The 25,725-nt window shown below is 39.9% G+C and overlaps 1 protein-coding gene across 1 annotated transcript in view; it reads left to right on the forward strand.

Annotated features, from left to right (window-relative positions):
• The first annotated feature begins 3,243 nt into the window (after positions 1-3,243).
• DIPK2A (divergent protein kinase domain 2A) overlaps positions 3,244-25,725 on the forward strand; it is a 36,847-nt gene continuing 14,365 nt past the window's right edge. Inside the window, exon 1 of the mRNA XM_072618222.1 lies at positions 3,244-4,372. Within this exon, the coding sequence (XP_072474323.1) occupies positions 3,716-4,372 (657 nt within the window). The 5' untranslated portion in view covers positions 3,244-3,715. The remainder of the gene's footprint in view (positions 4,373-25,725) is intronic.

Raw genomic sequence — 25,725 nt, forward strand, 5'->3', positions numbered from 1 at the left:
CCATATTTTAATTAAAAAAAAAAACACCCAATAATAAACAACTTATATTCCTCAGGCTTTGAAAGGCATACAAAGTTCTTTCCTTATAATATTGTGAGGCAGGTAGTATATAGATCATCCCCATTCTGAAGATGAGTAAATTGAGGCTCAAAAGAGGTTATCTATCTTGTCCCAAGTTCTACAGCTGGTTTAGTACTGGTGTTGGGTTATTTCAGATACTAAGTTTTACAACTTTATTTAGCTTGTGAATTGATTAAGTTTTAGGGAGAATGGGACAGCAGAGAAACACTGAATTTGGAGTCAGATGTTCTGAACTTGAATCGTGGCTATTTATTATTTTCTGTTCTCAGTTCTGACTGTAAGATCTTTATGGTTCCTTCCAGCTAACTGAATGATCTAATTGAAATATAGGATACTAAAAAAAATTCAGTTAAAAAGAATATTAGAAACTTTATTTTTAAATAAATGCACAGTATTTGGAGTACAAATAATTTATTATTTTTCTTAATCCTAAACTTTGTTGTTTCAATTCCAAGTACATTTTTGGAATGACATTAATAATCCACAAAGTATTTGGAAAGCAGCCAGATGGTAAAGGGCCTTGAGGTCATACTACATGAGAAGCTGTTGAAGGGACTGAGGGTGTTTAGCTTAGGGAAGACTAGACAGAGGGAAAGAAGAACAAGATAACATCTATTGAGCTAGCATTTGTACAGTTGCTTATGGTTTACAAGGTGCTTTACAAATAACATTTCATTCTATTCTCTTAACAACCCTGGGAGGAAGATATTGTTATTCTCCCACTTTGCAAGATGACTGTTAAAGCAGAGAGAGGTTAAATAGTAACAGGGCTGGCAAATCAGAGTAACTTAGAAGAATAACAGGAGCCTTCGAGATGGAATGGGTGCTCCATCTCTGACAATCTTTAAGCAAACACTCAAAACTTGAATGCTCGTCTGGTGTGTTTTAGAAGGCTGTCCTGCTCCAGAATAGGTTGGACTAGATTGCCTTCGAGGTCCTTTCCAGCTCTAAGATTCTGTGAAATTGTGTACCTTATACCTCTTCCTTCTATTCCCTAAGTAATGCTTAATTTGCCATCCAGAAATGAGGCTCAACAACCAAAGTGGTGACAATAAAGATTAAGAATTAGAAACAAAGTTTAAAAGAAAGAAAGGAAAATTGTCAATTAAACATGGAATAGAAAGGGATAGAAAAAAACTGTAATGCTCCCGCTGATCTACACTAAGTAATACTAACTGCATAGCTTTAAGAATGTTTTGTAAAGTAAGGAATTAAGAGAGATTTGAAAACGTATTATTTCACCTTTAATCAAAATAGTTTGTTAAAGTTTGGTTACCATTCAAGTTATTCCTAAGCTATGCTGTAACCATACATACTCTTCTCTCCCCCCCAAATCAAACACACTCATTCACTCACACACACACACATCCTTGGGTCAACAAAGTGACAATTTTAATTCTTTTACATAAGGAAACGTTTTGTTGCATAGTAACTTTAGCTTTTACAAGTTTTTACTCACAAACACCACTAGACTGCCAAGCAAAAGACCTGTAATTCAAGTTCTAGCTCTAACACTTGCTAGCCCTAAGACCTTGGGCAAACTGTTTTAGTGTCTCTAACCTTCTTTCCTCCTTTTTAATAGAGGAGTGCTCCAACTCGCATCCTTAAAGGGCTGTGACACAAGGATCCTATAAACGTTAGATGGCATTATAAGAACTACTATTGATTTCCTAGTATTCATTTGTCAGAATAAGTGACTCGTGTATTCATATAGTGAGTTTCTGCCATGCTAGATGCTAAACCCGTTTTCCTTACGTCTAAGCCCCCAGTTCTTTACACCAGATCGTACGCACTAAATACAGTTCCGTGGGTCAGTGAAGTGGAATTGCGCTCCGATCACAAAGCTGACTACCCAGGCTGCGGCGGGGGACAAAGGGCTCGACTACATCCAAGGACCCGCTTGGACGGTAACAAGAATAGATCGGACAATTCAGAGGAAAGCTTGAAGTGAGCGCCCAGGACAGGCCGAGGAGGCCACGTCGCAGCCGCAGGACACAGGCGCCCAGCAGCGCGAGCCCATGCCGGACCCGGCTTCCCTGGCTCCACCCCGCACCCCGGCCCCGCTCTGCGGGTGACTTCTTCTCCGCCCCTATTTCGTAACTACTCGGACTCTGGGGCTTCTCCAGACCCGCGGTCACCGCGGGCGGGTGCGGGGAAGGAGCGCTGGCTTCAGGCGCCCGCAGCCTCCGAGCCTCGGGGAGCAGCTTCCCCGGGGAGCCGGGACCGCGCTGGGACCGCAGGCTGCAGCGGGCAAACCAATGACCCCGCGGGCGCAGCTGTGGTCTGGGGCGGCTTCGCTCCCGCTCACAGCCCAGTCAGGGACGCCCAGAGGGAGCCACCTCCGACTAAGGACTCGGTCGCCCCCGGACCGCAGTCTGCCGAGCCTTAGGACGAGCCTGAGCTTACACCTTTCCCGCGGCGCTGACTCCGCCCCCCCGGGCACGCACCCCCTCCACGGGGAGGGGCTGACCCCGCCTCTTCTCCTCGCCCCCGGAGCGCGTGCCCGCGATCCTTATAAGGGCATGGGGAGGTGTCAAGGCGTGTTCCCGCCCACCTCCCCCCTCATCCCTGGCGGAACCCGCTCCGCTCGACCCACGGCGAATGGGCAGCCCCGGCTCTTTCCTCCACGTGAAGTCATAGCTCCTGCAGAGGCAAAACTACGTTACTTATAAAATGTCGGTCCCCCTCCCACGAGAAAACCCCCACTTCGCCAGGCCGCCTCCCTGAGCACGCCCTTCGCGGTCCCAGAGGGACAACGCTCCGCCTCATCGGAAATGCTTAAGTGCCGCCCGTATTCCCCAAGGATGGGCCTCCTTCGTACCCTGCGACCATCGAGCCCCCAGCGGCCGCACTCAGCAGCATCTTAACAATGCCCCCTCCGCCCCCGAGAGGTCGCCCTCCCCGCCCCGCCCCCTTCTCCTCCTCGAGGTAGGGTGACGCCCCGCCCACCCCCGGACGTCCGTTCGAAGCCGCCCCTCTCGGGGAGCGCGCGCACGCTGCCCGGGGCGCCGTGCGATTCGTCCGTCTCGCCCCGCCCCTTCACGGCGTCTCCTCCCCCTTCACACAAGGGAGGGGAGGACCCTCCCTACCCCGCCCCGCGTCTAGAGAAAAGTGCGCGGCGCTGGGGCGGCTGGCGTTCCGTCTCGCGGACTCCGGAGTCCCTCCTCCGCCCTGGCACCCACTCTCCAGCAGGAGGCGGTCTGCCTCTTTCTCTCCCCTCCATCCCGAGGCCCGCGCTCCCTCAGTGGGCGGCGCGCACGCGCGCGCGCTCCCGGCGCCCGTTCTCCGTTCCGCGCTCTCCCTCCTCCCTCCTCCCCCCTCCAGCTCCTCTATAACTTGGCTGGTGTGGAGGAGGCGCCGCTGGAGTCGGACCGGCGGAGGGCAGGGAGACACACCGAGAGGAGTTGGTGGGGACAAGTGGCCGGGGGAGGAGCGGGAGCCGGAGCCCGAGCCGGGTCCTTTCTCTTTCCTTCCCCGCCACGGTCCGGGGCTCTCCCCGCGCTCCACACACACGCGCGGCCGCCCTCCCGCCCGCCTTCCCTCCCTCCCTCCCGGCCGGGCCGGGCTCCGGGCTCAGCGGGGGGTCCCTCCCCCGGGGCGGGGCTGGGGGGGGCGCGGGCGGCCCCCGGGCGGGATGTGGCGCCTGGTGCCCCCGAAGCTGGGCCGCCTGTCCCGCTCGCTGAAGCTGGCGGCGCTGGGCAGCCTGTTGGTGCTCATGGTGCTGCACTCGCCGTCGCTGCTGGCGTCCTGGCAGCGCAACGAGCTGGCGGACCGGCGCTTCCTGCAGCTCAATAAGTGCCCGGCGTGCTTCGGCACGAGCTGGTGCCGCCGCTTCCTCAACGGGCAGGTGGCCTTCGAGGCGTGGGGCCGCCTGCGCCTGCTGGACTTCCTCAACGTGAAGAATGTGTACTTCGGGCAGTACGGCGAGCCCCGCGAGGGCGGCCGCCGCCGCGTCGTGCTCAAGCGCCTGGGCTCGCAGCGCGAGCTGGCGCAGCTGGACCAGAGCATCTGCAAGCGGGCCACGGGCCGCCCGCGCTGCGACCTGCTCCAGGCCATGCCCAAGACGGAGTTCGCCCGCCTCAACGGCGACGTGCGGCTGCTCACGCCCGACGCCGTGGAGGGCTGGTCCGACCTGGTGCACTGCCCCTCGCAGCGCCTGCTCGACCGCCTGGTGCGCCGCTACGCCGAGACCAAGGACTCGGGCAGCTTCCTGCTCCGCAACCTCAAGGACTCGGAGCGGATGCAGCTGCTGCTCACGCTCGCCTTCAACCCGGAGCCGCTGGTGCTACAGGTAGGCGGGCGGCCGGGACGGGACCGGGCCACGGAGAGGGGCGAGGAGGGCCCAGCGCTGGCACCCCCGAGGGCGGCCCCGAACGCCCCCACCTCCGCCCCTGCTCCCCAGGGCGCCTTCCGTTCTTCCCTGTGTCTCGGTCTTGGAGAACTTGTTCGGAGCGAGTCCTCTCTCTTCCCTGCATCTCTGTGTGAGACGATGTCTCCGGAGTGAGTCCAGTTCTGCCTTTCTCTCGTCTGAGACTTCTCTGTCTCGGAGAATGCCTCCGGAGTGGAGGAGAGGAATAAGTCCTCTTTTCCCTGTATCTATCTCCATCTCGGAGAACTTCTCTGGAGCGAGTCTTAGTCCTCTCTCTTCCTTTTATCTCTGTCTCAGAGGATGTTTCTGGAGTGAGCCTTCTCTCTTCCCTGCATCTCTGTCTCAGAGGATGTCTCTGGAGTGCTTCTTCTGCCTTTCTCTCTGTGTCTCTGTCTCGGAGAATGTCTCTGGAGTGAGTCTAATTCTGCCCCTCTCTCTTGCCTGTCTGTCTGGGAGACCTGCCCCCGGCACTCCCGAACTTGGCCTCCCTCTCTGGTTCCGGGCTGCTCTTGATGGGACCTCGATAGATAACTTTAGCTAGTTTTCTACTTGAAACTGTATCCATGTCTTTAATGAAACTTCTTTTTTGAACTTGAAATTCTCCCCCTCTCCCCCCTTTAGTTTCCTTTAACAGATTCCCCAAAAGGGGAAGAATCAGTTGGGGAAGTTAAGAAAAGAGAGGACAGGATTTTTTTAAGTGAAAGTTAAATCAAGTATGCTGCAAATACTAGTAATATAACCTGCTGAAGAGGATGAAGGGAGTAAAGAAAAATACATTTAAGTAAAACTGGACTAGGAACCAAAAGGACTAGCAGAGCCCCACAGTGTTTCTTCTTTCCTCCATGTCCTGTCCCTTTGGACATACCAGTGCTGGACCAGGGCAGAGCTCATGCATTGAAGTGGAGGAAAATGAGTTCCCTTTCCCCATAGCCTTTACTGTTGCTTGTCGAGTCCTTTGCATAACTCTTTAGATGGATACTGTTTACATGTTATATAAAGCAACAAAAGTGTTCGTTTTGAGCTATCACTTGAGCTTCTACATAGTTCCTTGCATTGGTGGCTAGTATAACATTTTAAGATCATGGTAGACTGTTTATTAGGAAATAAATAAAGCAGTGGGATGAGATCCTGTGCTGAGTCACAGTGTTTCAAGCAGGAGCAAGAAAAGTACCTTTTATGTGGATGTGTGTGTGTGTGTGTGTGTGTGTGTTCCACCCCCTCTCCCTCCTCTCTATTTTACTATCTTCCATGTGTTATGAAAAATATTTAGAGCCAAAACACAGGTAGTATTTATGTGCCTCACTGTTTGGGGATTTAGAAAAAGAAAGCAATTTGGTTTTAAAAAATGCTTTAAGTGAGAATGTGATGCAAGCATACAGGGAGACAGGGTACAGATCACGGTAGCTATGGGGAAAACATTTTGCTCCATAAAAAGAAAATCATTTATATAAATCTTGATAATGCACACTGGTAGGGAGTGTGTTAGGCTTGACATTTCAAAGCAAGGAAGAATTTCCCAAGTAACTATTGTAATTTTTAACTAAAGTTATATCTTAACCAGGACTCCAGGTAACCTTGAGGAGATATTTATAATGGATGCACTCTTAAATCAAATCCTGAATGTTCTTTCATTTACATTGTTTTCTGTTAATGAAATAGAAATTCTAATAATTCTTATATAAAGATGTTCTCTCAGAGAATATTTGAAGTAAGCATACTGCAGGAGACTTTTCAAAGTTTTTGTATGTCTTTTCAAAAAATACAAATACGCTTTTGGCATTGGAGAAAAAGCTAAGTGGTGAACTAAATGATTTTATCACTGTATATTTCAGAGGACTGGTTTATTAGAACCAATAATTACAAATTAAATCTCTTAAGAATGTCAGAAATTTAAACCATTTGTTATGAATATTATGGTACCTCAGATATAGATTCACAAAATAAGTTGCAGAAGTTAACAGTGTTGCTTTCTTTGCTCTAGTTCCTATTTCTGCTTTGAAGTTATTTACTTGGCTCTTTATAAAGCATTTAGTGCCAGGAGTAGGGACCTGGGGCTTTTTTCCCTCCTTCCTTAACTGACTTCATTAAGCTCCTCAGACTCGGTTGCATGAAAACTTTTACAAAAAGTTATTTTTAGTTACAAGAACCAGAGAGGTAATTCTTTGCTGAGCTTATGTCTTGCAATTTTTCCCTCACCTTATACTACATCTGTAGTGACAGTTTTTTTTTCAAAAATATTTTCCTAAGTTGTGATTAAATTTAAAGAATCCTATTAATTGCTTCAAATGGGTGGATAGATAAGTGAATAGGATATAGAGTTATAGATGAGAGGTTAGAGTACAGAACTTTCAATGTACAGTATTTGCTTTTTAGATGAGTGGTTTTTAACTTTTTAGTGTGATTGTCATATTATTGGCTGAAGTGGTTCTAAATGATGCTGTTAGTACTGGTAATTCAAATCCATCATTACTGTAATATTTTGAAATATTACTTATGGTATGAAATGGGAAATGGAATTGTTCAAAGAAAATATTTAGGTTTCTATTACAATTTATAACACTCATAAATTTGGCCTGGTCAGTCAGGTAATTTTTACCTTTTACTAACTAACTCTACAAGTACACAGAAAATGGCATGTTTTTGAATAAGGAAATACATTGGTGTGAGTAAAGCCAAGGTCAATTCAATAAAGATTTAGGAGGCTTTTATTTAATAAGACACTTTTTTAAAGTGTGTAGTTGCAGTAGAGAACATATATGTGGGACTTGTTGGTCACCAAACTCTGAGAACCTCAGCCAAGTTACTAACAGTCAGAAAATGTCTCTCCATACATATATGGTACATAGGATCAAAGATCTGGAGCTAAAAGAAGGTCATGTAGTCCAACCTTCTCATTTTACTGACACAAACAAATGGACCTAGAAGCCTTACTAACATAAGACCCCACAGCTTTGGCTGAACATTTGCCGTTTTTTGTTGTTGGCAATGAAAAAAAAAAATCTATGTGTCTGTGTTTGTGTTTCTAAATTCTATAATCAAAACAGGGTTCTATAAAGCTGTGTGATTGTCTTGAGTCTTTGGTAATATTTTGAACTTAAATTTGTCTATTAAAATATACATTACTGACAGCTCTCATGAGGTTCTTATGTATCTTGGTTCTTCATTTTTTTTTTCTAAATTTTATTCACTTTCCTTCAAGGGAACATATATAACTGCATTTTTAGTCTTCTTAACAATTCAGAAATTTTTCCAGGAGAGGGAGCTACTTGGTGATTAAAAAAAAAATTCACTTTGGCTCCTTCTGAGATTATTTTTTTTTAAAAGTGCCAAATCACAAAAGAGCAAATTCCCCTTGATTAAATTAGACTTGCAGTTTAAAAAACAAACCAAAACCAAAAACTTTTGTACTAGGAACCCCATCAAATTGTACCAAGTTTCTAGTTGTAAAATTTCTTTTTTAATCCCTGTCCTTACATTAGAATTCATAGCATTATCGGATTGAGAATTGTTTAGAACTTCAGCTTATTACCATCTTATTTTCTATGCTTAAGGAAAATTGAACAGTATTTACCCACAAAGGCCTTCTTGTATGTAGCAGTGGTATGTGTTGTAAAAATAGTATGTTTTTGACCTGATAATCAGGTCAAAATATCCAACTCTGTCTTCCAAGTTACATAAATTGGGGCAAATTAAATTCACTTTGTTGTTAGCTTACTTTACACTTACTTACCTGACTAGTTTGGAGAAATGTTCTCCAAGTTGCAACTTTTTTTAAAGCAAGTTTTTGTTTCCCTTTCCTTCAGATAAGAAAGGAGGTTTCAGAGAGAGACAGAGATGGAGACCAACATCTGGAATAATGACAAGAAATGATTTACTGAAAGCAGGGATTGTCCCATCCTTCCTGCTGTTGCCTCATCTTTTCCTTATCTTTGCATTTTTCTGGTGCTTTCACATTATCTCCCTTTAAGATACCTCACTCCTTTAAGGAGTGATCTGTTCTTGTACTGCCTAATATCAGAGCTGAATATTTTGCTTGTCCATATTCAGATCTGAGTTAATGGCAGTATTTTAAGATCAGAAGAGCTACAAATGGGAATAGAACATTTAAATTTGTAGAAGATAAAAGGAAATTTACTTGCAAGAATTCAAGTTATGAATCCTTGGCAAAAGGATCTAGCCCTGTCTCTTCCAGTAAGTGTGACCCACTAGGTAAATCCCCTTTTTGCCTCTCCATAACTATTTTCTATTCTAGATAGTTTCAGTGAGAAAGATCCATTTCAGCTCCTCTGTTTAGGTCTGTGAATAACTAACACATATACAGGAAGTAGATTTCCAGAGTTAGTATATCTTTACCACTCAATGATTGTGTGCCTGTCTTTATGACTGAAAAGTAAGTGTGGACAGGAATGAGGCTAAGAATTAGTTTTTTAGTTGTCTAGAAAGGAGAAATCAATACTAGTCCAACTTCATAGAAAACTTAGCTTGGCAGTAAATTCAATGCTTATGCATTGTTTATAGAGGGAGAGAGGTGACTTTAATCTGATAAACTGAATGACTGTAGATTGAAACATTTTATCAGAGATTGGTAGATTAACTTGAAGCGTGTTTAAGGTAAGGATTACCTTAAAATAACAGTGAGTCTAAAAATCATTGGCAGAACACGGTTACATTTTAACGATTTTAGACTATTCCTAGTTAGTTTTGAATTTTTTTCTTGCCTTCCAGAATAATTTCAACAGGGAAAGATTTTTATTTTAGAGGAATATCTCCATATGAAAGGTTTGTATACTGAGTTAAAATCCAGCCTTAGACATTTACTAGCTGTGTGACCTTGGGCAAGTCACTTAACTTTTGTCTGGCTCAGTTTCCTCATCTGTAATCTGGATAGATTTGGGAGGACCTGCCTCAGTCACTAATTTTGTGACCCCGGGCAAGTTACTTAATAATCAAATACCTTCAACTTGTGACTCATTTGAAAAGGGGAATAACATCTACCTCACAAGATTCTTGTGGGGCTCACATAAGGTAATATGTGTAAAGCACTTTGAAAAACATGAAGCCTTTGTAAATGTTAGCTGTAATTATTGTGCTGGAGTCAAGTTTAAGTGAACATCTAGAGAAGCTTCAAAGTGGATAGAAGCCTAAATAAAATGAGAAAGAGAAAAAGCCCTGTCTTTTTATCTAGGTTTTTGTGTTTGGGGGCATTGTTGTTGTTTTTAGCACTTGCTAGGTGATAGAGCTCTGGGTCTAGAGTCAGGAAGATCTGAGTTCATATCCTACCTCCCTCAAACACTAACTTAAGGGTGTGTCACTTCTGTTTGCCTCAATTTTCCTCTTCAAGGAAAAGGTGAGAGGACAACTAGGTGGATTCCTGGGCTTGGTGAGTTCAAGTCTGGCCTCAGACACTTAGTAGTTTTGTGACCCTAGGCAAGTCACTTAACCTTGTTTGCCTCAGTTTCCTCATCTGTAAAATGAGCTGGAGAAGGAAATGGTAATATCTTTGCCAGGAAAGCCCCCAATAGGGTCACAGAGTCAGACACAGCTGGAATGACTGAGCAACAAAAACAATGATGATAGTAATAATAGCACCTACCTCTTAGCATTGTTATTAGGATCAAATGAAATAATCATTGTAGCAAATGCTATATAAATGTTAGTTCTTATCTTTATTCTTATTATTTTCTCACTGGCATGCTTCTTTGATTTTTCATCCTGCAATTTGAAAGTAGACAGCTCCGAGAAAGGTTTGACATTGACTGGTGAGCTTGAAAAGCTTAACCTTGACTTTAGGCTAAAATGTCAGAGTGCTTAGGATGCTGTCTGGCTCAGTATATATTGATGAATTCTGATGTGTATTAAACTATTTGTAGCCTTTTTTTTATCGTTAACTTAAGACTCTAACCAGTGAATGAGTGCTGAGATTTAACACCAAAACAAACAGACACAAACTAAGGCATATCTTCAAGGAACAAGGAGTTACAGATCCAGTGTCCTAACGAGAGCACTGGGTTCAATACTGGGTGCATGTTTGAGGAAGGTCATTGACAAGCTAGAGACCTGTGAAGAGCATTGAGAATAAGTGTTAATATTTGTGGTCCATGAATCTTTTTTTTAAATTATAGAACTGTATTTCAATATAACTGGCTTCATTTGTAATACTGTCTATCTTATGCATTTAAAAACAGTCTTAGGAAAAAGATCTATGTATTAGCTTCTCCACATTGCCACAGGGGACCCATTGTCCCCAAGAAATAACAGTTTTTGATCCAGAAGCAAGGCAATCAGCCCTTTGACTCTATGATGTATAATGGGTGGTTGGTTGAAAGACTTGGAGACCAGATACATGGGAGAGCACATGAGGACTGTCTTTAAGCATTTAAAGAGCTATTGATTGGGGTGGGGGGGAAGTGTTAGACTAGGAGAATTTGATAGAAATTGCAGTGAAATAAATGAAGACTTGATATCAAGAAAAACTTCATAATAATTATTGAAAAGTAGAATGATATTCTTGAGGAAGTAGTGGTCCTTCTTCATTGGAGGTCTTCAGCAATGGTTGAATGAGCATGTCGGATATGTTGTTGTAGTGCGTTCTCTTTCAGGATTGGATATGAATTGGACTGGCAGGCACAGGAGTTTCTTTTCTCACAGGCATCACCTGGAGAGGGAGCCAGCTGCCCCCCACCCCAGCTGCTCACCAGCTCTCTCTTAAGGGTAAGCAAGCCAGCCTAGTTGAAGTAGCAGGGCATCCCAAGGGAGAGACAGGAGACAGCATGTACCAAGAAGGTCGGGCCACCACATTCATCTTTACTGCCATCTCCCCTTCGACGCTGATAGAGACTGTCCAGGACCCTAAGCGCAAAAGCCATGAGAATGGCAATGCTTCAAGTCCAGGGCCTACAGCCTTCACTCTTGGAAGCAACCCCTGTGGGGATACAGCCTGGCAGTTGCTTCTGCAGGTGTTCCAGCCACATCTGCTGGAGACCCAGAAAAGAAAGTACCTGTCCTTGGAACTGCCAAGTGGTTCTACATCAGAAACTGATGTGATTTTAATAGTGGAAATGACACTAAAAAGAAGCGTCACCATCTGCTTTGCTGCTGTACTAGTCGAAGGGCCATGAGACCTTCCCTCTGACTTAACTGGAACCTTCCAGATGTGGTGTCTCCCCCATTAGAATGTGGCTTCCTTGAGAGCAGGGGCTTTCTTGCTTTTCTATTTGTATCTGCAGCACTTAGCACAGTTCATTGCACCTAACAAACACTGAATGAAAGCTTCATACTAACTCTGACATTCTGAGATAATGCAAGGAACCATGATTTCCTTGAGTTTATTTCCTCTATTATAAATCATAGCTTCTCCAGTGCTTAGGTTGTGGCACCAAAACTTGATTAGCTCTTGGCTATTGAACCTCTTTCAGCTTTGATAAAATTGGTCCTAGAATGTGACCTCTCCCAAGTCACCTGACCTTTTCTGCAGCCCAGCATCCTTATCTGTACAATGCACAGGTTTGACTAGAGAACTTACACGATCCTTTCTGACTCTAAGTCCTGTAAACAAATAATTTGCTTCACTATTTCTTTACTGTTTCCTATAGTATTCGGTCTTGGGACTACTGTCAAATGGGGCAACTAGGTAGTGCAGTGGATAGAGCACCAGTGCAGGAGTCAGGAGGACCTGAGTTCAAATCTCACCTCAGACACTTGACACTTACTAGCTCTGTGACCTTGGGCAAGTCATTTAACCTAATTGCCTCATCCTGGGTCATCTCCAGTCATCCTGATGAATATCTGGTCACTGGATTCAGATGGCTGTGAAGGAGAAGTGAGACTGGTGACATGCACAGCCCTCCCTCACTCAAAACAAAGTCAGGTGCAAGTCATATCATTATTTCTCTGATGTCATGGTCTTCTTTGGCAACGAAGGACGAACATATACATATACTCTGTCAAGTACAAAACTCTAGGGATGATTAATTGAAGTGAAAGAAGGGACATATCAGTTATTTTGCTACATTTGCCATCAGTAAGTGGAGATGACAGGAACTCTACCACCCAGTGGAAGGTCATGCTTTTGGGGTGTTTCAGCAAAGTCCCTTTACTTCTGAGTCTTTTGATATCTTTCTGGCACTTCCCTCTAGGTCCTCTTTTCACTTTGAATCATTCTTTCATTGTCCTAGATTTCCACTTTTCTCTGCTAAATTCTAGATGTCCTATAATCCTCGATGCAAAGTGCTGCAGTCAGAGTAGACACAGAAAGTGGGAAATGACTTAGTAGTATCTGAACTTCTGAACAATGTCAAGAGACCTGCTTCACAGTTTGAACTTACCTGTTCCAGTGTTGCCATCTCCTTTACATGGTGTTTATGAGATTTGTTACCCTCAAGTTCTAGGTAATGAAGGGAATACAATGGAATGGAAAAGAATTAATTAAGCATTTACTAATCTGTAATTTTAGGGGGTTTTTTCCCCTTGGGAATTGAAAGCCCTGTGTCTATTGTATGGAGAAGCAAATGGGTATGAAAAGCTTTGATACCAAATGAACCATTCTTCTCACAAGTTCATTTTAGGGTATGCTGTGTGTATCTCATTTATGCATAAATTGTTCATATGTTACTCTCCCACCTAGACAAGTTCCTTTCTTTTTCATTGTATCTCCAGTGCTTAGGCACAATGATTGACACATAGAAGCCACTTAATAAATGCTTGATGACTTGACAGGTGAGGAAATTCATCATTGTTTACCTTAATAAGGTTTGAAGGATCTGGAATCCATAGAGTTGGAAGGAACTTTTAAAGGTAGTTTGAGCGTTTCACACAGTTCTCTACCTTTACCATATACTTTACAACTATTTTTAAGACCTATTTTATTTTATTTCTTATCTGTTGTGTCTAGAGCAACTGGGTTTGGGTCTAAATTCTACCCCAGACTGTTTATTTGTGACCCTGTTAATCTCTCAGTGCCCCTAAACAACTCTGAAACTCTTCAGTTACAGAATAGTTACATATCTGCATTGATGGAAAAAGTTTCACTGGAATTTCTCCCTACCAACAAAGTTGCAGGTGGTGTGTATGTGTGTGTGTGTGTGTGTGTGTGTGTGTGTGTGTGTGTGTTTCTTGGGAATCTGCATATAGGATCAAACTTCTGAGGATACATGTCCTTTATAGACATATCCTCCTTCATTTAAAATGAATTATAGAGCATTTAGAGTATAGGAGGATGACTAGGAAGGGGATAGGTTGGAATTGGTAAATATATGTCTATTCAGGACTCATTTTGTGGGCTTGTTTATTTTTTAAAAACTTTACTTTATTCAGAAGCCTTTTCAGTTGGAATTAAATGAACCTACCAACCAAACGTTTTTCATTTTAATTGTAGTTATTATGATACGAAACATATTTCTGAATCTTGCTGTGTTTCAATGCAGTGGGTAGTTAAGTGGTATTCAGAAAATGATGCCTTTTTGTAAAGACTAGCCTTTGCTACTTAATCCTGGTAGAGGAAATTGGTTGCTATGACTAAAGGACAGGGTTAAAATGTCTGGTAGAAGATCTAGGTCTGTAACCAAAATCAAGGAGGAAAAAAATGTCATATCAGCTTTTTCTCTAGTGAGATGAAATCACTCACTATATTACATGGCAACATGAGGTAGGGATGGTTATAGAACTGAAATTCTGTTACAGTGAACTCCAGGGTCTCTTAGACTGATATTTTACTATCTTTAAGATATTTCTTGACATAAGCAGATCATTTTATAGGACCTAAGTCTTTTGACTGTACAGGAATTTTGTTATGATCGTAGAGTATTTGTAATAGACTATAGAACTTTGTAATAGTCCTATACTTAACAGTAGAAATCAAGAACCTTACTGAAATTTCAGTAAAATAAGATAAACATTAAATCATCCCTGTGATTTGCTACATTCCATTTCCAGACAATTCATACAACTGTGAACACATTACATTATTTTTCACCAGCACAATTCACTAATCTGAATGAACAGCTGTTATAACATGCATTACTACAATGGGATTTAGATTTAAATTTGAACTGTTTCCCCCACCCCAATATACTTTGTTTTGTTTGTGTTTTGTATTTTGCTAGCCTTAACTTTACAAGAACATTCAATGTTTGCATTTTTGTTTTCAGAAATATTCATTTCTGCTGAAAATCTACCAGAATTTTAGTTTTCATGTTTTAATAATTAGATAAAAATGATTTTTTCTAAGGTATTAACTTTTTTTGGTTGAAGTTTTGCTTTGAATGAAGGAAAGAAATAACCTCCACGTTCATTTGTTCCATGATTTTAAACAAATTATGATCATTATATTTCATTATATTTTTCATTGGAATATTTAAAATGATACATTTTATACTCCTTTCAAAAAAAGTAATTTTTGCTGTAAGTTATTGGCTATAAGGTATTACTTTAATTAGACCTTCTAGAAATGCTCGTACTGATTGGGGGGGGCAGGGAGGAATAGAAAAGTTCCAAGTAAATTGACAGTTTTCATTGCTCTTATTGATACACATATGCATTAATAAATACATTTATGTGAATCTATTTCTATACAAAATCTTTCACTCCCTGTTTTTAATATGTAGCTTAATATCCTTTGGTTTTGATCCATGGTCCTGGTAGATAATTTTAAGTTATAATTTGTAGATTTGCACTGTTTTTCCAAAGCATTGGTAACTTATTTTGATGTTTCATAAGTACTTGAAATACTTAGTCAGATGTCCTAAATTTAATAAGTCTTAAGAATTTTACAGATTTTTTTCTTTAGTTTTACTTGGTATTGTACTGTGTGTCACGTAGTTATTAAATAGTGCTCTGAGATCCAACATGTCTCCAGTGAATGTTTTAGTCTTTTTGTTTATGTACAGAAGTTAGAAATCTTAAAAGTAGGTTCTAGTAAAGGAACTTGTAACTCTGTATAAGGTGGTGTCAATATGTAGAAACTTTTTTTAAAAGTCCTAAAACTATTTAGACTTTTTTCTTAACTTTAACATTAATTATTAATATTGGACTTGGACTTCATCTTATTTTCTCCTATATTAGAAGATTTTATTTACTTCTGTCTGGGACCTTGACTTCAAGCCACTATCCATGTATCCAACACTGCTATTGGTGTTTCCTGATGTTTATTTAACTTGTGGTTTTCTTTGACAGAAATGATGGCTGTGAACTTAGGCATAATAGGTTTGGGTTTTTTTCCCTTCAGTGTCAGAAATATTTTAACACTCTAAAACTCGAGGCATCTCATAATTTTGGTCTTATTTTAAACACTGACAAACTTTTAATACACAAAAATGTCAGTCTTAAATATTGCTGGAAATATAGATGTTTCTTTCAGATTGTCTTAAAGATTGCAGAATCTACACATAGGGTGCAAAAAATAAAGCTAAATAAACATTAAATGTGCTTATACATATAATCTTAAACTAATGTTTACTTCTCTAAAAGCTTTTAAACATTAACCCTTATTATGGTAGACAGTCAAGCTTGATTGAAAGTCTTGAATAGTAAGATGGGGTGCCTTTGATATAAATAGGATTGGAGTAGTTCCAAGTTTGTTTGACTGTCTCTTAATTTTTATTTACTCAAAAGTACTTTGAGTAAATGAACTACATGTGATAATTAGATAAATCATTTATGTTAAATTTGTGCATTTATAAACCATGTATGTATTGTCAATGAACTGTTCCTTGTAGACAACATTTTAGTTTTTCATCTTAAATAGAGTGCAGTAGACTTGGGCAATACAATCCTTATCCTACTTTGGGTTTATAAACTGTAGATAGTGGGGAAAAATGGAAATGGCTTAATGTTTAATATCTTTAATATTTAAGCTATAGTTTTTAAGTTGGTTGTTTCTGAAATTCTTCTTGATCATGGTTCATGGTCATTTGGTCCAAAGCCATTGTTTTAATTCAAGTTTTAGGCTTTTAAAAATACTACTGTTTTGGATACTCTATTAAATGAGTTACCAGAGTACCACAGTGTGTTCAATGAAATTTTCTTCTTAGTGAGATCTGATTATTCTTATTAGTCAATGAAAAATTACTATCACATCAACTATAATGTGAATCCTTTCAATTAAGTGCTTCTAAGACATAGGCACAAAACTATAAAATGACATTTTAGAACTTATCTTACAGGGTAGCATATCTGAATTTCAGTTAACATGTCAGAATCATTGTAGGAATATAAAGTTGCTCAATGTGACATTTGTTCATATATTTTATCCTCTTCTGCTTGTGACTTGGGTAATGAAGTGTAGATATGGCTGTCGTTTGCCAGTTGGAAAGTCGCCAAAGACGAGGCATTTGTACATGTGCAGATGTTGGCAGGGTTCCCTTTTCTCTTGTTGTCAAAGACCATTTTATTGCCACAAAGATATATTTGTCTCTGTTTTACAATGTGGTGTGTGAATATCATAACAGTATTGTATGGGGGGAGGTTTTTGTTTTTACTTTTACATAATAAACTATTTTCAAATATTGGATTACTTATGCTTTTATTAAAGACATTTATTCTCCTGGGAAATATTGCAGTCATTTTAAATTTGGATTTAAAAGGACAACAATATAAAAAAGAACTACTCTAATTTTAGGTTTGAATTTTCTTAAATACTAGTGTTTGATTATAAACATCCCAAAATTTTGCACATTAGACATGTGTCACTTTCTTTTTTACCCTCCAGAAAGAAGGAAAAAATAAACTAAGTATATTATAGTATTGATAACTTGCCTAACTTATATAGCTTCTACCAGAAAGAAAGACTTTTAGCTTTGAACTCACTTTCTGATTCTTCATTAAATTGAATAAGTCCTGTTAACTCGTTTCAAGTAAGATTTCAGATAACTAAAGTAAGGCATACTCTATGAAAAGTTGCCCTCAGCCCCAATATATTGTAATGATATTAATTTTTTATTTTAAACCATCACAAAATCGCAATATGTGGTTTATTGTTGGTTCAGTTGCTGAAGACTGTGACCATCACCATGTAGGGCACACCCACACACTACTCTACATTTTTTCTTTCTTCCCCTAGGACTTTTATTGTGTCATGGACTGCTTTGGCAATCAGTGATGCCCCTTCTCAGAATAATAACTCCAAATGCATAAAACAAAACAGGATTACAAAAGATCCAGTTATTGAAATTCAGTTATTAAAATATTTCTAAAAAAAAAACAAGTTACAGACTCTATGTTGTGAACCTCTGACTCTGGATCTCACCAGTGCTTAGTAACAGATACATAGTCATGCCATTAACTTGGGTCCCTGATAAGTCTTTGGACTCATCTCTCATTCTCCCCTTGAAATCTCACCCCTTTAGGAATATTTTCCTCTTTATACCACTTCCTGTGATGGAAATTACTCCCTTTAACTTTTTCCTCTGTAGAAATGGTCTTGTAAAATGAGCAAACTGTGTTAAAAAAGGTAGTGTGCTTTGAAAATATTTCACTTCAACTCAATAAGCATTTATTAAGCACCTGTGTGGCAGAAGAAGCATGGCCTACTGAATAGATAGCCAATAGATAGCCTGAGTATGTCACTTAGCCTTATAATTTCAAGGAAGTGTCAACTCGCATTGGTAGACCTAATTTCCTCCTTGGGGAGTTTCCTGTACCAGTGAATCAGAGGTCTGAGTGCTATGTTTATCAGGTGCTGACTGCTTACTAGAGATACAAAGATGTATATATGGAGTAACCCTTGCTCTTAAGAAACTTGCATTCTAAGGCATGAAGGAGAGATGCTAAAGGAAAGAATTAGAAAAGAGAACCAAAATTTGGCTCTCAAGGGAAATAAAGCAGGGTGGGGAATATTTCTTTCATTCAAAAGTAAAGATTTGATTTTTAGTAGTTATCAAATCATGGGACCATAGATTATATCTTATCCTATATCTTCAGTTTAAAGATGAATTTTAAAGACTGAGGCTCATCATACAGTCAGCACTTATTAAACTGTGGGTCTTGATCCAACAGTAAAAGGTTTCTGAACTTGAAGCAACTAAAAATTAATTAAAAAATCAAACGTGTACTGAATCCAAGGTGTTTTTGGCTGTGTTGCCTGAGTTGCATCCTACAACTTCACTGCAGCCTTCGTTCTGCAAGCATGGTAGATACATACCCTCAGGAATGCTGCTGAAATGCAAAAAGCTTTCCAGAGTGGGAAAAGTGTAAGAAGCTCTGGTTAAATGACTTGTAGGAGGTTACACAAGTAATGAGAAGCAGAGCTGGTATTTAAACTGAGGTACTCCAACTAGAAATCAGTGGCTCTTTCCAAAAGGAAGTGTTTACATAGGTACATCTGTATATACTGTGCTAAGTGTTAGGAATACAGATGTAAGTAAAAGAAAATCCCCTGACTTCAAGGAGCTTACTTCAAATGTGGAAAAATGACTTTTTTTTTTTTTATAAGGGAGCTGAAAAGCAGGATGGGGAGAAGGTAGTTTTCCAAGGAGCATGATGGTAAAGTCTAGAGAACGAAGGATGACTGTTCTGACTCCTTCCCCAAATTGGTGCTTCTGAGAAGAACTCATCAGGGAGAGAAGAGGGTTGTAATGTCAGAGGGATTTCACCTTGGTGAAATCAAAAGTAACATTTGTGTATATTGTTTGTGGATTGAACTCTTTTGTTCAGTTTTTAGTTATGTCTGACTGACCCCATTTGGGGTTTTCTTGGCAAAGACAGTGGAGCTTTGCCATTTCCTTCTCCAACTCATTTTGCAGAAGAGGAAACTGAGGCAAACAGTGTTGGTTAAGTGACTTACCCAGGGTCACACAGCTAATAAATGTCTGAGGCTAGATTTGAACTCAGGAAAATGAGTCTTCCTGACTCCAGGCTCTGCACTTTATCCATTTTGCCATCAAACTAAACTCTTTCCTCCAGGTTTTATATCTGTAGACAACCCTGTCTATCTTTTCTGATAGATATGGGTTTTTATAGGTGATGTTTTTGTATTTTTAACATACTTTATATTTTTTCACCTCCTTCAGTGAGTAGGTAGGCAGCAGCATCTTTATAGCAACCCAAGATAACATTTTCATAGGATAGGGGGTTCCTTAAAATGATTCTCCTGTTGATCTGAAAGATATTCTTTTTCAATGAATTGTTTAGATCAGAGGTGTCAGACATGACCACAATACTCCTGAGTTCAGCCTGAACTAGATTAAAATGTAATTTAAAATATTCAACAAATAAATTTAATGAAGCAGAGATAATTATATTACATCTTAAAATTAAGCCAAGAGGCTTGTAGGGATCCTTATGTATGATTCCCCCATTTCCATTTAAGTTTGACACTACTGGTTTAGATCATTGCTTTTCGGTTGTTGTTTTCATTCTTTTGCACGTTTGTAGCATTACTGAATTTTAGATCTTGAAAGAATCTCAAAAATCATTTAAAATATTCCTTAAAAAAACCCAAACAAACAGATTATGAAGGTGATTCCCAGAATGGTGAAAAGGTCATGCCTACCCTTATGGTAGGATCTAGAATTAGAGCTCAGGGTTTCTGATTCAGAGTTCAGTGTTCATTAACTATAGATAGACCTTGAATACATAATCATGAATATTGGTTGAAAGAATTGAAGATGCTTAATTTGGAGAAGAGAAGAATGACATGATAACTCTCCAAATATGTGAAGGGCTGTCACATGGAAGAGGAATTTAAAATAGATACATTCTTTGTGGCCTTTGAAGGGCATGTGTAGATGTAGCAGAGTCAATATTAGGCTCCATGTCAGGAAAAGCTAGCAACTAGATTCTTCTTATCCATTCTGATCCATTTATTATAAGCTTTAGGTTGACTATTAGTAAATATATTTGGGATAGGTACCGCAATTTGACAGCATGCTGAAATGGTCAATGAGTTCATAAACCAGACTGAATTGCTTCTAGGAAATTGTTCTATGCTTTTAATGACTACATTTCTCCCTGAAACCAAGGGTCATCTTTGACACTAATTATTATGTGGATGTTATATGGCTGTGAGTCATGGAATACAAAAATCTGAAGAATTGAAAAAGATGAGCCAATTACAGGATATGTCACTGGTATGATGCAATGTCAAGAGAATCCAAGGAATCCTGCCCCTGTACATGATAGTGAACCCCTTCTTGTGAATTTAAGCAAGGACATGTATCAGAGTTGCACAGTATAGATAGATATGGATGGATTATAGTTAGCTTTACTAGGGGTAGCAGTGGATAGAACATTGGGCCTGGAGTCAGGAAGACCTAAATTCAAATCTGAACTCAGATGTTTACCAGCTGTGACTATGCTGGGCAAGTTACTTAACTTGTGTTTGCCTCTGTTTTAGCAACTATAAAATAGGGATAGTTATAGCACTTAACCTCACAGGGTTGTTTAAAGGCTCATATGAGATAATATCTGTAAAGGGCTTAGTATGCTACTTAATATATAGTAGGTACTTAATAAAGGATTATTCCTTTTCTTTCTCCTTTCTTAGGGGCAATACCCACTTTGAGGTCACAAATGTGTTAGAGTATGGAGAGGAAGAATATTTCTATCAAACAGATGAAAGAAGTTATTGCTCATAAAATTGATGTTTGATTATACATAAATAACGGGATTTTTATGACAAACCAGTGCTTCTAAAATCAAAAGAAAATAGATTGGGGAAAATATTGGAAATAAGTAGGATCATAGATCTACATCTGGAGGAGGCCTAGAAGGCCATCTGTTCCAGTCTTCTCATTGTACACATGAAGAAACTGATATGGATGTTTTGACTTGTCCAAGGTCACAAGTAGTACATCAAATAAAGGTCTATCACTTAGAAGCTACAAAAAACCTGATATATAGCTATAATACTAATATTCCCTAAAGGAGCAGTAGCAAGGAGAAAATGTAAATTGTTAACCATGTGAAATGATGTTCAAATTCCCCATTCAGACCATTACCATTGCAGATCAAGACAGCCTCAAAATACTACTTCTGGATCCACTAGAATAACAGAAATAAAGTTTAATATTAAATCTGTTGGAGAAAGACATTCTGATACGTTACAGTTGGGATTCGTCAAGTGTTCTAGAATGCAGCATGGTAGTATGTAATGTCAAAATGGATCCCACATTGAATAATTTATAGTATTTATTGTAAAGGAATAATATTATAGCTGCCCCTCCGGAACCATTCTCCAAACTCTACTTATTTATAGTCACAAGGTCCTCAGAGGGAGAGGGGTGACCAGCTCATGCTCAGAGTTCTATCATCAGGTGGCCCTTAGGGGGATGAGTTTCCAGTGCTGTTGCTCACCAGTCTCCAGTGGGATGCTTCCCGTTTCAATCAACTTGTATCCTCAGTAGCTTTTTAGCAAAGAGCGTTTACTAATCAGTCATACCCAGAAGAGTTGGTATAAAACATTCCCTTAAAATCATGAGATCTTTCTCCCCTGGTTACCTCACAAGCCCTGGGACATAGAAGTCTTTTTCTTGCTTTGTGGGATCTTCATGGAGTTCCCTTTAGGCATAGCTCTTTACTGAACTCCATGCATCAATGCCTTTATAGAGACCATAGTTGTCACTTCTCTCCATCATAATCCTTGAAGTAATTGCTGTCTATGAGTAACTCCACATCTCCTTGTAGAGGCTTCTTTTGTGGTTAGCCACTAGTGTTCCAGTGGCCACTGCTACCACATCTGAACTTCTCCACTGTATAGAGAATTAGGAACTTTTAATGAATATCTAAAATCATCTCTTTATCATCTGTTCCACTTTCAGTCCTACTCTTCTTAAAACATTAAATCCTTTGTAGCCAGCTTAATGTTACAAAATACTGAAGAGGATTTTTTAAAAATTCTTTCCACTGATAACTTTTTAAAATTTAGTCAACTCTCAGTTGTTGGAACAGATAGGTAAAAGGAGTGATGAATAATGAGAAAAGCTTGGTAATTTTTAAGCAAAAAAAAAAATTCTAACTTTTCTCTTAATCTTGCACCAAAGCTTCTCACAAATCAGAAGATTCATTGGTATGATTTTGCCACATTTTTATTTGAGATGCCTTTGAGCAATGAAATGGCAAAGTAGTAAGCAGGAGGAGTCATCGTAAATAAGATTCACCAATAGTGCTAAAATAAGTGTTTTATGAGTAAACGAAGGAAAACAGTGATTTATTTGCATTGCTAGACGAAATTTTTTTCAGATAGATTTTTATTTCTAGATGAAATGTTTCCTCTCATACAGGAAATGTCTTTGATATGAGGGTGGCCAGTGCCTTAAGTAATTGATTTACTTTTCAAAGATTTTACTTTGTTTCATCTAATAATCTTTTCACTCATTTGCATAGATACCTAAAGAATTATGTGAATAGATTAGCTCTTGAAATGTAAGTGGAGTAATTTCATCAAAATAATGCAAGCTTTAGAAACTGGCATTTCATGCGTAAAATTTTTGCTATCTTTCAAATTTTTGTTCACTGAGGTGCATGATTATGAATTTTCTCTCTTGTATTTAAGAAAAGGCTTTATCAGGTAGCCAGTATTTTAGCAGATTTTCTTTTAGAACAAATTGTGGAATCTCTGTAAAGTATATAATTATGAAATAGTTGCCAGATAAAAAAGTATTTTTACTAGTCCTTCCTCCTCTAGAATGTTAAATGGTATTAAAGGAATTTGCTAGCATTCATCATATGTAATATATGGCTATCTGTTATAGTCAGAGATGCTACTCTTGAAGATTGCTGTTGCCGTACTGGAAGAGAATGACCAACCATTTCTTTTAGTCTGTATATTATGAAAAGATGGTTGTTGTCTCTAGGTAATGTTTTTCTATATTTATATTTACCTCTTAGTGTCTCATCCATCCCTTAAGCAGTCTTCTGACTATTTAAAATCTTACTCCAGATCTTCTACCTTAAAATTGTCATTATTCTACACCCAAGTTCCCTGTTTCTCCTTCTAATATCAATGGGGAAAAATTGCCCAAAACTAAGGCCATGTATTAGTGCCTTAACCCTGTTTGCATGTCAAAGTCCAATTTGCTAATACAAATTATTCTCTAAATCTTGGGATTTATAGGAGAGATGCTTGAGGGCTCCCTAATAGTCTTGCCCATCTCTCCTATTGGCTCTTGACAAAACATACTTGTTTGTAGCACAGCTTGTCCTAGCTCAGAGGGCAGAAACTCAATCAGCCCTCTCTGTGCTCCTGATTGCTGTTCATTTGCCTAATGTCTCACTACTTTTCTACCCATTCTGGGCCTAGGCACATATTTTTGAAGCTGCACTTGAGTGTCTGCTTCATGTTGACTCTTCTTGTGTTTGTTCCATTTCAACCCAACAAGCTTCGTTAAGGAGATGCTTAGAAATTAGAGATGAAAATCATTTTTCTTTATTACCTTCTTTTTGCAATGATCTATCCACAAATGTAAAACTTCCACAAAAAAAAATGTCAGGTGCTGGTAATGTTGATTGGAATCTGGCCCTCAGCTTCCTGTGTTGCTTAGCCTAGCAGCGATTCCTGCTACTACTAAGTTGATGAATTGAGTTTGTGTCAATGACTTGTGATTTTTTCATAATATTTAATATTTGTTTTTTATAATGGCCACTCAAACATGCCCTGCCTACATACATATTAAGTTTGTAGCATGTGATGTTCTCCATCCAGTTTGATGGTAGAAAAAGCAATTGATTCTGTATATGTTATGCAGTTTTACTGGTTGGTGATTAGAAAAATAGGGAGTACTGCTCTATGGTCAGTTGCTGCAAAGGAGAATAGGTAAGAGAATAACTTGAAACTCAATTAGAAACACTCGAGTACATACTATGTGTAAAACAAGCAAATACTTAATATCACTTGCAGCACTTACACAGCAGCGTTTGATCTTTGAGAATATTTATAGGTAAGAGTTTTACTTTAGGATAACAAATAAATTTATTCAAGCTGTTAAGCCAGGTGTGACCTTATTACATACCTTCCTTTCTCTTCTTCCACCTCCCCTTTTTTAAAAGCTTTTTGTTCTGCCCAGAATGTTTTCCTTTGCACAGCTTGCTGATTAGAACATGAAGGCCTTCCTCCTCTGCTGAAGCAGGGATGAGTGTGTTCCTAAGATTAGAGATTCAGAGCTGGAAGAGACCTCAGCAGCCATCTAGTTAAACCCCTTTATTTTACATTTGAGGATGGGTGACAGGGTCACACAGGTAGAGGCAGCTTCTGAATTCTGATCTTCTGATGCCAGATCCAGCACCTTTCCAGTGCGTGTCTGTTTATAAAGGTCTAGCCAGTCTTCCTTATAGCCTAGTGATTATTGCCTTAATGACACTGAAATTTTAATAAGATTTAATAAGGTCATAGGGAAATGCCCTTAGGATCATAAGATATAAGATCGAGAGCTGGAATAGCTTTTAGAGATTGTCTGGTCTAAAACAGTAGTACTCAATCAGTGTTTCTCGCCCCCTTGGGGAATTCTCAATGTCAATCCAAGGGGTTCATGCTAAAAATTCTTTAATGGTACCTTACGCAGGCAGTAATTGCAAAATGTTATACAGAAGTATATCAAATTACTGGGGGTATGGGTGGGTGGATTTGCAATATTTGTTTTGTTGAAAGGGGTTCATGAACCAAAAAAAATTTAAGCCATTGATTCAGTCTAAATTCCATATTTTATAGGGGAGAAATCTGTAGCTAAGACAAGTAAAATGATTTGGCCAACGTGATAAGGAAGTAGCGTGTGACAGCACTGGGCTTTGAGGCCAGATCTTCTGGGTTGGGGTCCCCCCCCACTGCTCTTCTCCTGCACTGGCCAGTAAAGAGTCAGAGCTGCAGGACCTTAAAGGCAAATACCTACTTTGCACAAGACACTGTGCTAGGGACATTGCCAGTGAGATGCCATATGAATCTCAAATGTAACATGTCTCAAACAAAACTCCCACCTCCTCTCCTTACCTCCCAAACTCATCCCTCTGATGAACTATTTTTAGAGTGAGTTCCTGTGTCTTTCCAGGCACCCAAATTCACATAGAGTCATTCTTGACTTTTTATTCTTATTCACCCCACATATTTAGTTAGTTGCCAAGTTCTATTGATTCTACCCCCTACAGTGTCTTACATCTGTTCCCCTTTTTGCACCAATCACCTCTAGCCGTTTGGGCTCCTGCCTCAGATAGGCTCTCCCCTTTTGGATTCATTCTCCACATAGCTGCTGTAGTTACTTTTATAAAGCATACTTCTGACCAGGTTAAAATCCCTACTTCAGAAACTTCATTGGCATCTTATTACTTCAGTAAGCCAAGCAAATTCCTCTGGCATT

Source organism: Notamacropus eugenii, chromosome 6 (assembly GCF_028372415.1).
Source record: "Notamacropus eugenii isolate mMacEug1 chromosome 6, mMacEug1.pri_v2, whole genome shotgun sequence".
NCBI classification, from domain to species: Eukaryota; Metazoa; Chordata; class Mammalia; order Diprotodontia; family Macropodidae; genus Notamacropus; species Notamacropus eugenii.